Source organism: Galleria mellonella, unplaced genomic scaffold (genome assembly GCF_026898425.1).
Source record: "Galleria mellonella isolate WM207_F2 unplaced genomic scaffold, CSIRO_AGI_GalMel_v1 utg28, whole genome shotgun sequence".
Taxonomy (NCBI): domain Eukaryota; kingdom Metazoa; phylum Arthropoda; class Insecta; order Lepidoptera; family Pyralidae; genus Galleria; species Galleria mellonella.
In genome coordinates this window covers 2,492,032-2,506,376 of record NW_026442064.1, presented here as the reverse complement: position 1 = coordinate 2,506,376, position 14,345 = coordinate 2,492,032, and the positions used below count along the sequence as shown (strand labels likewise).

The window sequence follows — 14,345 nt, the reverse complement described above, 5'->3', positions numbered from 1 at the left end:
TCTCCGTGGAACTGGAATTTGTCCATCTCATAAGAACACTCATGAGATGATCGACTGCAATATACTCCTTCTCTTTACGGTTGCATACAGACAGCAACAGTAATAATAACGTCAAGCTGTAGCACGTTACATGGTACAAGTTTATTGTTTTATTACGCTGATACCAGAGGGAGACTTTGTACAAAAGTCGATTGCTTGGGTACCTCTGTCCCATTCGTGTTTCAACCGTGAAGCAGTTGTGTTTGCATGACTGTGTTTCGGTTTGAAGGGTGGGATATGGCGTGAATTTACTGGGTACAGAGGAATAACATCTGAGTCCTCAGGAATGGCAACGCATGGGGGGTATTATGGGCGAGACAATATACTCTGTTATGTCCGTGGTACTGCTCATGTCTACAGGCGACGGTTACCACTTTCCATCAGGTGGGCCGTCAGCTTGTTTGCCATTCTAAGTTGTATAAATAAAAATATTAGAATTGCTTTGAATGGAGATGTCGGTAGGGGTCGCCCTAGACGGACGTATGTCGACCCAATAGGCGACGTGCTGAAGAAGGGCCAAATTAAAAGTTCCCGTAACCGGAGAGCGTGTATGAAAAGATTGATGAATGTGGAAGAAGCGAAAGAGATTTGTTTGAATCGAAGCATTTGGCGTTCCTTTGTTTCTGCCTACCCTAATGGGAGATAGGTGTGACAGATATGTAAGTATGTATGTATGTATGTAGAATTGCTTACCAAATCTGTATCCTTCCTCTGGGTTGCCAGTAGTATAGTACGGGTCATACGCGAGCGAACAGCCTGGTTCTGGTCGAGGCCGCGGGCGTGGCGTGGTCGGCGCCAGCGTGGTCAGCGGCCTACTCGTCACTTCTGGTGCTCTTGTCGTTGTAGCTTCTATAAAGATGCCTGACCGAAGATGCGGTTGAACTACGGACATAGAACAATACTTACTATAACGTGGAATAGTGGAGTGAAAAGTAATGTAATAGTTTAGCTTAAAGACACAGATGACGTTCACTACTCTAAAAACGTCACTCTTTAGCCATTTTGGGGTCGTAACATAAAAATGTTCAAAGAATGACGTACTTTTAGAGTCTCAAATGTCATCTTGCTTTTTAGGAATTGTTGGAAATGCTTGTTTGTGATCATGGATATTACAGAGTTCGAAATTAAGGCAAGCAAATCCATCAATGTCGTTATCGTAAGCAAGTGTATAAGTTGGAATGAGACATCCGATGTAGCTATCTCATTCTGTCTCATGGACTTGTTAACAATGGCAATTCCATTCCTATCAAATTCTTTATAGTTTTTTCGACTCGCGTTTCTTCGGGGAAAATGTTGCTTTAGTGTATTTTCGCCCTGAATTGTGGCAATTGTTTTTCTGCATAAGTTGCTATCTATTTTGGTTCATGCACTTACTTTGGACTGTGGTAGTTGGTACTTCGGTTTGTTCTGGTACAGCTTCGAGCTCGGGTTGTGGTTTTGGGGTGGGAAGTACTGCTTCAGATGGGGCCGGCGTCGCCCATGATGTGTCGCCTGGTGACAAAGAAATAGTGGCAACAGTGTTATCTATTTAAATATAAAAGAATTCTCAGTGAAAAAAATATTTCCATTTTGTTGCTTACTCATTGATTCCTACGTACTGCGTTAGGTCGATGAAACGAAATGAGACGGGACGAGATCTCTTGTAGACATAAGGCTGCCTTTGCTCACATTATTTCTAAATGTTATGATTACTCTACATCTTAGTGCAATAAAGAATATACAAAATTTCAAAGGAACTCACCTGGTACTCCCCCATAGGAAATGATATCCCCACATCTTCCGAAGGTGATGCTGCTATTATTATATGGCGCTAGCAAGTTGAGCACCAGGCCTTTGATAGTGGTGTCTGCTATGCAGCCTCGGAACGGTTTCTTGGAACCGATCTTAGCGCTGACTATGTATCCCGGTTGGACTCCGCCGACGAAAAGCACACCATTCAGGATATTGAGAGGTTCCGGCGCTGTGTCTGTGCTGTTTATTTTCAACAATACATTCATATGTATATTGTAAGTGTAGGTACATTTATATATAATATAATATAAGGTACATGATTTCTGTATAGAACTACATGCAGACTAGAATCGACATCATTAGGATATCTTTAAGAGACTGTTCTCTCAGTGAACTTAGACATTTTTCCCAAATATTATTAGGTAGTTATCATTTGTTTTGTTTATAAATTTCCGAAAATAAAATAGGCATTGCAAGAATGTTTGACTAAATATGACAAACACAAAAGCAAAGATTTGTACATTGATCTGTCGATGGCATCCTTTTAATAGAGTTTTCTATTAGAGCATTTTTATTTATTTATTCATTAGTACAAATATGTGTACATGGCGGACTTAATGCTAAAAGCATTCTCTCCCAGTCAACCATAGGGAAATGTCAGAATACTCGAATGCGGTACTACTAATTATTGATATACATACATACTGAAATTACATATATAAACGAATAAATATATATGAATAACAAATATACTTACACATATATGACATATACTATATTATACACGAAATTGAGAATAATATAAAGCAAAACACGAATTGATTCATTGGATTTTTGAATAAATTAAAATATTGTTTAAATTTTGTAATTATTTGGAAAAAAATTCGTAGCTACCACAGTATCTTTTCAAGAAATTTACTGTTAAGGTAATAATTTCGAATTGCTCTATGTATTAGTTATTATATACTCTCTATATATTACCTAAAGGTATCATAATCATCAACGACCATGGTGAGCGCTTTGGAGCCATGCGTGACGGTGACCACATGCCACTCGGAGTCGTTGTACTTGTACAGTCCAGTGTCCAGCAGTTCACGTTTACTGCCCAGCACCAATTGACCTAAATAATATGATAACTTGGTTTGTATAATGTAACTACGTAAACTATGTAGATACATCTGAAGAAAAAAGAACCTGTTAATTTATAAATTAGGAAATTTCTAGACTTCTTCAACATGTATTGCGAATTAGTGTCAAAAATAAGGTAAGATAGTGTCCATTAAATGTTTATTGGATAACTAAAAAACGCTCGTTTCGAGTTTTTTAGTAACGAAAATGACATTTATTAGAGTTGCAAACATTAATCTGTTACCAGTGAAATCAAACCGTCTTGGCATTTTAACGGCCATCCAATCGTCATGGAGTTCAGTATACGCGTATAATTTACCCTTTGATTGTATAGATAGAGTGTCTCCATAGAAACACTATGAGAAAAACGGCTCAATTTTTTTTATACAATTTTGCGTGATAAATAATAATGAGTGATTCCTTTATAACTTCTATATTTATTTTGTATTATGATTTTTTGCATCTCTTTAATGCGTAAATTAATTTTTTATTTATTAAATAATTTATGCGTAAATGTATAGAATACTTATAAAAAGACGAGTTAGCTAATTCGATAATCAACTGACGAAATGTCGACCCGTTTATGAGGCTATGTTTTTTTATACAACTTAGAATAGCAAACAAGCTGACGGCCCACCTGATGGAAAGTGGTAACCGTAGCCTATAGAAATGAACAGTACCATGGACATAACAGAGTATACTGTTTCGCCCATGATACCCCCCATGCGTTGCCATTCCTGAGGACTCGGGTGTTATTCCTCTGTACCCTGTAAATTCACGCCATATCCCACCCTTCAAACCGAAACACAGCCATGCAAACACAACTGCTTCACGGTTGAAACACGAATGGGACAGAGGTACCCAAGCAATCGACTTTTGTACAAATTCTTCCTCTGGTGGCTCGATGCTCTATTTTTATAATCTAAGAATTTAACATAGATTGTCTACTTTCTATCCCGATTAATCAATATATCCCGGCCACATGAACCTGATCTCGTGGGTAAAGATTAGGGTAAACATAATTTACCATTCATCATAGAGAGAGACATGCTCTCGTCGTTCTTTGTTTGCGTCCTGCTGACGTACACGAACAGCAGCCCGTCCGGCTCCGACGTGCGGAAGCGGAGTGTCACCTGCGGGTTCTCAGACGTGATGTCGTTGAATCGCAGGTAACTGTTCTCGCCAGACAACGAAACCAGCGATGAGAACTAGGCAGAGAAAAAAAGTATAATTATTAAAGTGTTTAGGATCTTGAATAGCTACACTTGAGTGTTGGCTGAAATTCTAAAGTTGAAATTACATTCCGAATTAGGTGGTAGAATAGAAGATAGTTATAAAAATTGCCTATTAGAAAAAATGATTAATTCTAAATTATCTACTCGAGTAAAATTTATTTCCACTAGATTTCTTATATAATACTAATATATACAAAAAAATATGTGGTAAATCATATAAATTTCTGTAACAGAATATGCATTGTTATTAAAATATATATATATATACTAATGGATGAAAATATAAGTATAAGCGTGCGAAAAGTTGTGGATATGAGTCGGCGTGAGCGCGTGTGTGTGTGCGCGTGTGTGCGCGTGTGTGTGCGTGCGTGCGTGTATGTGAATTGTGTTTTAACAAGTTTATATGTGTATATATATGTGCACATGTGCAGTCAGGATTTGAAATGAAATTTTCAGTTTCTGCATAATTTAATAAAAGTAAATAATGTTTTAGGTAAAGGTTATGTATAATATACTTACTTGACACTTGTAAGCAACTCCTATAGATTCGATAGAGTCGCTGAGTTCGACGTTGATTCTGTCTATGCTGATTTGTCGTATACATCCATCGAAGCCTTTGTTTGTTATTCTATTTATGTTTTTATATCGTAAACTGTGGACGTCTGAAGAAATGCCTCCAAAGTTCATATCCACAGCCGGGATTTCTGTCGCCGAAGATGAGGACACGGTCCTGAGGGTGTCTCCGTCTACTTTTAGGGAGCAATTGCTGAGGTATCTCGCTGCGTCTAGTTTGTGCCATTTGCCATCGTTGTATGCCTTCGATGTGTGTATGCTGACAAGGTCCTCCTCCCTTGGCCCAAGAGCCACCTGTTTCATTCCATAGATTTAATTAAATAAGTTAGGCACTATTATTAATGTATTTTTAATATCACCAAATATTGTACCTTTTATACTCCTTAATATTAAATTAAATCAAAATAAATATATAACGGACAAATATTTTTTGCAACCTAATGTTATGTGTGACAAACTGCCCAGCCCAGTGTAAGAAGCTTTAACTCAACAAGAGTTCTTTAGACTGTGCTAATGCATACTAATTTTCATATCAGATGGGTTGCTATCTTGTTCTCAATTTCAGTTAGTTTTTTATATAATAATTTGCATGTACAATAACAGTGATTGATAAATAAAGTCAAAGTATACCTGCAAGTTCACTCTGCCCTCTTGCATCTGAACACAGAAGAAATAATCATTGTCTTCTCCAACCAGATAAATGAGACCGTCGGGCGCGTAAGTTCTAAAGAACAGTTGGATGTGGTTCTTCTGCGGGACCAGGTAGCCTTTTCCTGATATTATAAGGTGTGAAAATCCATTGAAGCGATACTCTTGAGGACCAGTCGCTTTTGGCAGCAGTTTGTCTCTGTGGGGATAACAAGATGGCTGTCTATAAATTATTCACCTCATTTGGTTATAAAGACAAAATTATATATATATTTCTATGCAAAACTATTGTACCAAATGAAGAAGCAAAGCAAGAAACACATTGGCCGTACAAAGAATAAAACGAACGACTAAATATGAATTTTGAAAACTTATAAAGAGAAGAAAGAAGAAGAAGAAAAAGAAGAAGAAGAAGATATAAAATAGTCACAAATTAGTGACCACGAAAGAAAGCGAAGTACTCGCAGTAGAGCAGTAATACATAGCAAGATTTTTTAATGCAATTTGGAACGGAAAATAGATATTAAATATTTTGAGCAGATTTTTTTGCGGACGCAGAGATTCTTACTGATGAGTGCAGTTATATCGGAAGCAAAAATATAATAAATATGTTACTGGAATTGATAATGTTATTATTTATGAAAAGCACTCACCTCTGTCTAGCTCCTTTCAAGTCGGATGCACCAACAAAGTTCCACAATCCAACAGGAGTATTTCCGACCATGAGCTCTTCGATCTGTCCTTCAAAGTCGCGGACGTCGACGCCTTGAAGAGTCGTATCGGGTGGTACGCCTCCTACATATAGTTTAGACTTTTGCCGGTCTAAGTTGAAGATCGTATGTTGACCAGGTAATACAGCTTCTTTGGAATGTGTGTACTCCGTGCCGTTATCGAGGGTCTCTTGTATTGAGAATTTGACCTTACGACCCACTCTGGAGACAAACATATTGGTTGAGAGATATTTATAATATTTTTTATTCCCTTCCAGAAAGAAAGCACGAGTCAAAACGCGACAGCTGTTACAGGAGTCGCTTTTTTAAAGAGAATAGATCAGGGACTCCTCATTACATTTGGATATGACCCTGAGGATTAAAAGAAGTGGTGTCACATTGTAGATATTTTATTTAACTCTGCCACAGAAAGGACTAAAAAAGGAATAAATATAAGGGACAAAATATTAGTTACTATACTAGCATGAGTTACATCTTTAAGATTCAAATATTTTAATAATTTCAGACAGAACCAGAGGAAGACTTTGTACAAAAGTCGTCTGCTTGGGCATCTCCGTCCCATTCTGTGAAGCAGTTGTATTTGCACGGCTGTGTTTCGGTTTGAAGGGTAGGATATAGCAGTGAGTTTACAGGGTACAGAGGAATAACACCTAAGTCCTCAGGAATGGGGAATATCATTATATTAGAGTAGGCGCGAAACAGTATACTCTGTTATATCCATGGTACTGCTCATGCCTATAGGCGATGGTTTCCATTATCAATCAGATGGGTCGTTAGCTTGCATAAAAAAAGTGTTACCTGTCGACGATGACCTGGTACCACTTGTTGTCAGCGACTAGCTTGTCGCTGCTGATCTTAACAGGCTCGCGTCCAGAGGTACTGTCACCAATATCCATCATCAAATATGGGTAGCCGTTCCGAATTCCCAGTACCATGAAGTCGTCCTGATGAAACAAGTATTTTATTTTGTCTATTAGTGGCCAAAGAGCTGATAATATTTGGTAATTTGTAACAATATATTAGTATTAATACAGGAAGGATATTATTTTACTAAATGGAGTATCATTATTTGTTTTAAAAGTAGGGCTATATCACCATGATGTAGTCATAGTGGCAATAAATGAAAAAATAGTTAAGACTGTACTAATTATGGCTTGTTTAGAAATTTATTGTTAACTACCTGACCCGACAGACTTCGTACTGCCTTAATCGATAAATAAAAGATCTAAACTTTTGTATAAAATAAACTTAAAACAAACAAAAGGAATCCATAATTAAGAAAAACTAGTTCAGATCCAGAGAAGAATGAAACTGAACGTAACAACTTTCATATTTATTCACCTTTTAAACCTTCTCTGGACTTCCACAAATAGTTCAAGACCAAAATTAGTCAAATCGGTCCAGCCGTTCTCGAGTTTTAGCGAGACTAACGAACAGCAATTCATTTATATTATATATCTTATACTTATATATAAAATTCTCTTGTCACGGTGTTTGTTACCAAACTCCTCCGAAACAGCTTTACCGATTTTTATGAAATTTTGTGTGCATATTGGGTGGGTCTGAGAATCGGCCAACATCTATTTTTCATACCCCTCAATGACAAGGGTGACCCTATCCAAAAAAAAAATTTTTTTATTTTTTTAACAAATTTTTCCTTTTTTATTTTATTATGATTGAGCATTGAAAAATACACACAACTTTAAATTTTCACCGTTTTACGATCAACCCCTGTCTTTTAATCGCGATTTTTATATTTCGCAATAAGTGGTAAAACAACGTTTACGGGGTCAGCTAGTACATATATAGAAGATTACTGATCCTTAAAAATCATGAGTTAAACAAGGATACCAGGAATCATATTAAACTGTCTGATATTGTGATATAATACTACGACTAACAATTGAGTCAGACTTACGGATTTCGTTTTCCTCAAATTGGTGCCCTTAGGGTTGCCAAGATACAGAAGGAAGCCGTCCTTCCTTTTGGTGCGGAAGTAGGCCGAGACGTTGGTGGTGGTGGCCATTTCATCCAGGTTGTCGGGCAGGCGCGGCTGCAGCGTCGACTGGCTGTCGAAACTGACTCCCACTTGGATACGGTTGGCTACTGTTCTCGCCTATTCACGTGAAATTGAATTTTTATTTGTTATATGTATATAGTACATAAAAGGAATAGAGATTTAATAGAAAATATTTGTAAAGTTCTTGAATTATCGTAGTGGCCAGGATGCATTATATAATATAATAATGTTTTATGTAAATATAAATTATTGCCTCTTTATAGCAGATGTAAAATGTTTGATGTGGACTTTTGTACAATGTCTCCCAGAGGGAGACATTGTACAAAAGTCGATTGCTTGGGTACCTCTGTCCTATTCGTGTTTCTACCGTGAAGCAGTTGTGTTTGCATGACTGTGTTTCGGTTTGAAGCGTGGGATATGGCGAGAATTTACTGGGTACAGAGGAATAACACCTGAGTCCTTAGGAATGGCAAAGCATGTGGGGTATCATGGGCGAAACAGTATACTCTGTTATGTCCATGGTACTGCTCGTGTCTATAGGCGACGGTTATCACTTTCCATCAGGTGGGCCGTCAGCTTGTTTGCCATTCTAAGTTGTATAAAAAAAAACCTATATAAGATTTTGAATAATCTAATCGACTTCCCAACACACCTAAGTAAAATAACGTTTGCTAATCGCGTTCCTCTTTTCTCTCCCTTCGTAGACTAGCTGTATTTGTTCCCCCACGTTTACATAAAAACTATACCTATACGTAATTCTTTTCTTTACCTCTGCATTAACATTTTTAATAAATTATTTCATGAATTAGATCTCTTTTGTATATCTTGAAAAGTAAATTGATTCAACAACCTAATCGGAATTTCCTTTTTTTTTTAAGCTTTGATACTTAGGTCTATATAAGTGCTTAGGTTTTTATATTTCTTATATATCCTCCATACTATTTCTAATACTTCTTTGTTACTAATGACTCTATATTTAAAAGACTGTTATTGGCACTGCAAAAGTCACTTGTTGTAAAACTAAGTTTGTTGCCATATATAAATAGAAATAAAAAAACATTGAGCGTAGCAGGTGAAGGCTTCAACTTTTCAATCTAGCATGCTTTAAAATTTTTTAATCATGCAACACTTTCATATATATATTAAGGATATCAACGGCTGATATGATGATGATGTGATTGTCATTGATTATCATATAATGAATAGATATATTAGAACGTACCTGTTCAATCAACCGCTTCAGTTCCTCCAGTTTACGGTCGGCGTCCGGAAGGCGTGGGTCGTGGACCTCTTGCAAATCTTTTACTGCACTCTCTTTTGATACTATTTTACCATATAAGTCGGTCACATTGTCCACTGTAATTAATAAAAGTCATACCTTATTATAATATATAATAATTAATATATTTATTATCTTATTTTTCATTAATTTATTTATTTTATTATTTATTTTATCGTTATCTATTATTCAAGGTCTTTCATTTGATATCCGCCATCTTGTGGTGGCAGCCATTTTAAGAATATTACAGTTTTGAATATTTCATATTGTATTGTTAACAACAATGCAAGTGTATGCAAAATCGGTTAGGAAGAACTGGTTCGTATTCAGTTTGCAAAATTTAATTTAAATAAATTGTTTAACTAATAATGTATGTAACTTAAAAAAAAAATTACTTACAAACACACCAATCGTCTGCTCCTCAAACTATCGTATGCTGTGTTATAAGAAACCAGAAAATAAACATCTGAGGGTAAAACATAAAACGCTCAAACATTTAATACACGGAATTAATACATAAATGTGCGTTTTATAAATTGGCCCGCCGGGAAATGGAACTTACAGTCTCATTTCCGCAAAAGATAAAAGCTTATAATAAAACATAATACATACACAATTGTTTAATGTTGTCGATATGCGCCTGCGCCTCGTTGGCCTGCTTGGGCAGTGTGCGTGCCCAGTCCTTGCTGTCCGCGAGATTCCTGCCGATCTCTGACATTATCTCCAGAGTGTTCTTCACCGTAGCATTCACTCTGTTCGCCTTTTCTGTCTCATCGTCCAGTGGTGATGCACCGAGTACTGGCAACGCGATACGATCTCTGCGTAATTGTTTAAAATCAACAATTAACTTATGAAATATGTTTAACGTCTCACTAGGTATATATTTACTATTTAGTAAACAGAGTAGTAATAACACTCTCTTTGTACTTTTGTACAACATATTTATTTTTATACAGCTTGGATTATTAAGTACTGACAAATCACCTGATGAAATGAGCTATCAGGCCCAAACTCTACGTGATCCCCCTTTGAAGCAATCGTGGTTAATTTCTGGTAAAACTGCCTTCGTTCTCATCGTTTTATCTTGCACTGATTTTCCGAGATAACATCTCACTTTTAACCGAAAAAAGGCAGCATAAAATGGAACAGTCCTCATTTATAACAGTCTCTGCTATCTGGTTATTCTTCTTGAGATAAAGGCACCAAGATATTCGAATACTTACAGTTCTATAGCAGTATTGTTTTCATCAGCATCCCGTAACGTTCTGGTGGCGTTCTCTAAGGAGTTCTCGGCGAGGGTCAAATTGGGGCCCAGAGCGTTATGCACTGTGTGTAAGGCCTCTTGAGCTTGGTCCAGCAGTATCTGCGATCGCTCACGGGCCGGATCCACTTGATCTTTCAGCATGTTTTTCTGTGGGAAATAATTAGAAACAGATATAAATTATGTTCAACTGTAACTTTTCTGTCAAGTAAATTTAATTTTGAGCTTCCATCACACTGAATATTTAGTCGAAGTTGCCTATGGCTCTTAACAGGGAAACTTGGAAAGTATTCGTCGGGAGAAATATTCCTGGTAGTAACTACCCTTATCCTTTAGGAGTCAACTGAAAAGAAGAAACTCAATTTTAAGGATTTTTTAATAGTAATTTTTTATAATACTTCCATTAAAATGAATACAATTACAGTTAAGAAGAAAGGGAAAGAAATTCAGTTTTTGTTTGATGTTAGTATTATCATAATATACTGTTGAAGTCATTAACTTTCTTTGGAGATAAAGTGTGAGAGATTTAAATTTCATTGTTTATTTCGACAAAAGTTTCTTAGGAAAAAATATTCAGTTTCACTAATAGAACGCAACTTTAAAATGATACTCAGCATTTTGATTTTAACCTGTACATAAATAAGTATATGAAAGTTTTTCAAGGAGTTGAATACTCCAAAAATTCTGAGGTATTTTGGATGAAAACATGTGACGTAGTTTCCCGAACACTGCCCTGTTTTGCCGACTGTTACGTCCATGGTACTGCTCATGTCTATAGGCGACGGTTACCACTTTCCATCAGGTGGGCCGTCAGCTCGTTTGCCATTCTAAGTTGTATAAAAAATACTCACGATGTCCGTGGCCCTCCTGTCGGCTGCCTCCGTCTCGTCGGCTGCGGTCTTGGCGTCTCCAATCTCTTGCACTATTACAGAGTATGCGGACGCGGCTTTGTACGCCTCTTGTGTGCGACTGTTGTTGTTTTCACGCTCAGCTAGGTCGCGTAGGTTGGCTGCCTGAAAGTTTGCATAATGTAAGATATTTCTTCGTAAGATATAGCGACTTTAATCGTGTATACGATTTTTCCTTATACTCATATATGAGAAATTTAGTCGATACTCAGTATGTTGTGTATGGGTTCGCGCGGGTAGATAAGTAGAAAATCTATATTTTTTTTTAAAGTAATATTTTCCCTGATAATTATTTTTAATATTACATCAGATTAGGGTCTATCAAAGATGGCTGTTTTCTGCATCGTCATCATAATTTCAGCCAATATCTGTCCACTGCTGGACATAAGCCTCCCCCATAGACTGCCATAAAGAAAGGTTTTGAGCCACCTGCATCCATCGATTCCATCTAGTGGGGGGGATGGTCGTTCTACACTACGTTTGCTCATACGCGGTCGCCACTCAAGGACCTTTCTTCATCATTGGTTGTCGGCTCCTCGAGCTATGTGACCAGCCCATTGCCACTTTAGCTTGCTTATCCTTCGGGCTATGTCGGTTCTTTTGCTTCTTTTGCGGATATCCTCGTTTCGGATTCTATTACGCAAAGAGACTCCAAGCATAGCCAGAGCAATCGTGTAAGACCATGTTTCGGTTCTATAAATCATTACTGGCAACATGCACTGGTTAAACACTTTTGTCTTTAAATTCTGAGGTATTTTGGATAAAAAGATGTGGCGTAGTTTCCCGAACTCTGCCCTGTTTTGCCGAATGGAGACTTTGTACAAAAGTCGATTGTTTGGGTACCTCTGTCCCATTCGTGTTTCAACCGTGAAGCAGTTGTGTTTGCATGACTGTGTTTCGGTTTGAAGGGTGGGATATGACGTGAATTTACTGGGAACAGAGGACTAAGATCTGAGTCCTCAGGAATGGCAACGCATGGGGGGTATCATGGGCGAAACAGTATACTCTGTTATGTCCATGGTACTGCTCATGTCTATAGGCGACGGTTACCACTTTCCATCAGGTGGGCCGTCAGCTTGTTTGCCATTCTAAGTTGCATAAAAAAAAAGAATGCCATTTTCTGCATAAGAATTTTTGCATATCTAATTCCAATTTGTAACGTAATTGCGTAGAATGCCGTAAAAAATCAAATTATTTGATAACTTTTTTTTTAACTATTCAAATATCATTTACTTACTTGATTCCTCAGAGTGGCAGAATGGCTGAACGCTTCTCCAGCTAAGTTCTTCAAGTCGGGCAGTTTCTCGGCTAGGTCTTTCATTACATCTTCGATGAGCTGGTTCTGTTCGGATAGTTCTCTTAACGCCGCTTCTGAATCTGCCACTGTGTCCCGCGCCTTAGCATTGTGTATCGAGGCATTGCTGGTGTTCTGCGCCGCGTATATTAGGTCATTCATTGCGTCTTTGTTCAATTTCATCACTGTGTTCACTTTGTCCCCGAAGTTTGATTGCCTGTAATTTTTTTTTTCAAAAATTACCATAGTCGACGTCACATTTATTTGCTATTATTTTGCCATCAAATTCCAAATTTTCAATAATAAATTAACAAGAAATGATATATTATCAGAAATATTGTAATTTGTTTAATTGCTTTTGAGAGAAGACAATTTGACGTTGTATCTAGAAATGTCTATAAAATATATATATTCTTTATTGCACTAAAACATACAGTAACAACAATAAGTTAATAACAATGTTAGCAAAGGCGAACTTATCTGTAAAAGAGATTTCTTCCAGTCAACCTAACACAGTGGCATAGGAAGTAGTGAAAAGGAAATAGAAGAAAGAGTTTGTTGAATGCTTTCTTTTAATATTAGTTGGACTCACTTATTCTTCCTGTTAAGGTTGTCAGCCAAGCTAGCGGTATGTTGTGCCAGATCTGTGTACTCTAAAAAGTTTTCTAGTTTGTTCTTAAAATCTTGCGTGGAGTTCTTCAAGCCATCGAATTTCTATTAAAAATAAAAAAAAAAAAACATTTTATTTTGATTATTCGATTTAGAGTCTTATTGATTACTCATATATTTTATGAGACCTGAAAAATACATGTAAACAAACAACTGTAATTCTCAGAGAAGTCTACATCATTCTATTTTAATTCTCCAGCAGTTATTTTCAAAACATATTTATTTATGTATTTTGCAATATATAAAAACCGATCAATTGTGTCATTACGCAAATGTGAAAACGATTCCTGATTTAACATACATATAAATTTGATTATGTATTGACTGTAATTCATCTGTACGTTTTCCAAAAAATAAATAAATAAATAAAACAGATTCTGTTTGTGATCTTTTAAGAATATGGATGATTTTATTCTGTAGAATCAGTTAAGATCCTTATTTTTTTACCAAACTTGATACCTACCTCTTGTTACCTACAAATACAAACATGAATGGTACCAAGAACATCACATAGTATACTGATGGCAGTATACAGGGGTAACATGGTCATGGGCCCGTTATTTCTCAGAGTTAATATATTATATTTCCGTACCCTATAATTTCATAACGCTATGTTGTTGTATTCAAATTTCAATCTTATGTGTAAGAGCGGATAACATAAGTTACAATACCTTAGCTTGTTCGTAGACAGGTTGAACGAATACGTTCATCCGTTCGTTTTGGTTGGTGGCGTTAGCAAACATATTGTTGGCCAATTGAGTTTTCGGGATGAAATCCATTGCTGTAATACAAACGAGTATTTAAATCATGACATCATCGTCATTATTTC

The 14,345-nt window shown here is 36.7% G+C and overlaps 1 protein-coding gene across 1 annotated transcript in view; it reads right to left on the bottom strand.

Annotated features, from left to right (window-relative positions):
* Positions 1-14,345, bottom strand: part of LOC113513456 (laminin subunit alpha) — an 86,623-nt gene that overhangs the window by 7,564 nt on the left and 64,714 nt on the right. Inside the window, exons 41-57 of the mRNA XM_052895483.1 lie at positions 14,188-14,297; positions 13,440-13,561; positions 12,791-13,064; positions 11,497-11,658; positions 10,608-10,795; positions 9,997-10,202; positions 9,328-9,461; positions 8,004-8,201; positions 6,884-7,029; positions 6,008-6,286; positions 5,337-5,553; positions 4,653-5,000; positions 3,926-4,106; positions 2,752-2,890; positions 1,781-2,010; positions 1,414-1,530; positions 733-921 (exon numbers count right to left, since the gene is read on the bottom strand). Coding sequence (XP_052751443.1) covers positions 733-921; positions 1,414-1,530; positions 1,781-2,010; positions 2,752-2,890; positions 3,926-4,106; positions 4,653-5,000; positions 5,337-5,553; positions 6,008-6,286; positions 6,884-7,029; positions 8,004-8,201; positions 9,328-9,461; positions 9,997-10,202; positions 10,608-10,795; positions 11,497-11,658; positions 12,791-13,064; positions 13,440-13,561; positions 14,188-14,297 — 3,240 coding nt within the window. The remainder of the gene's footprint in view (positions 1-732; positions 922-1,413; positions 1,531-1,780; positions 2,011-2,751; positions 2,891-3,925; positions 4,107-4,652; positions 5,001-5,336; positions 5,554-6,007; positions 6,287-6,883; positions 7,030-8,003; positions 8,202-9,327; positions 9,462-9,996; positions 10,203-10,607; positions 10,796-11,496; positions 11,659-12,790; positions 13,065-13,439; positions 13,562-14,187; positions 14,298-14,345) is intronic.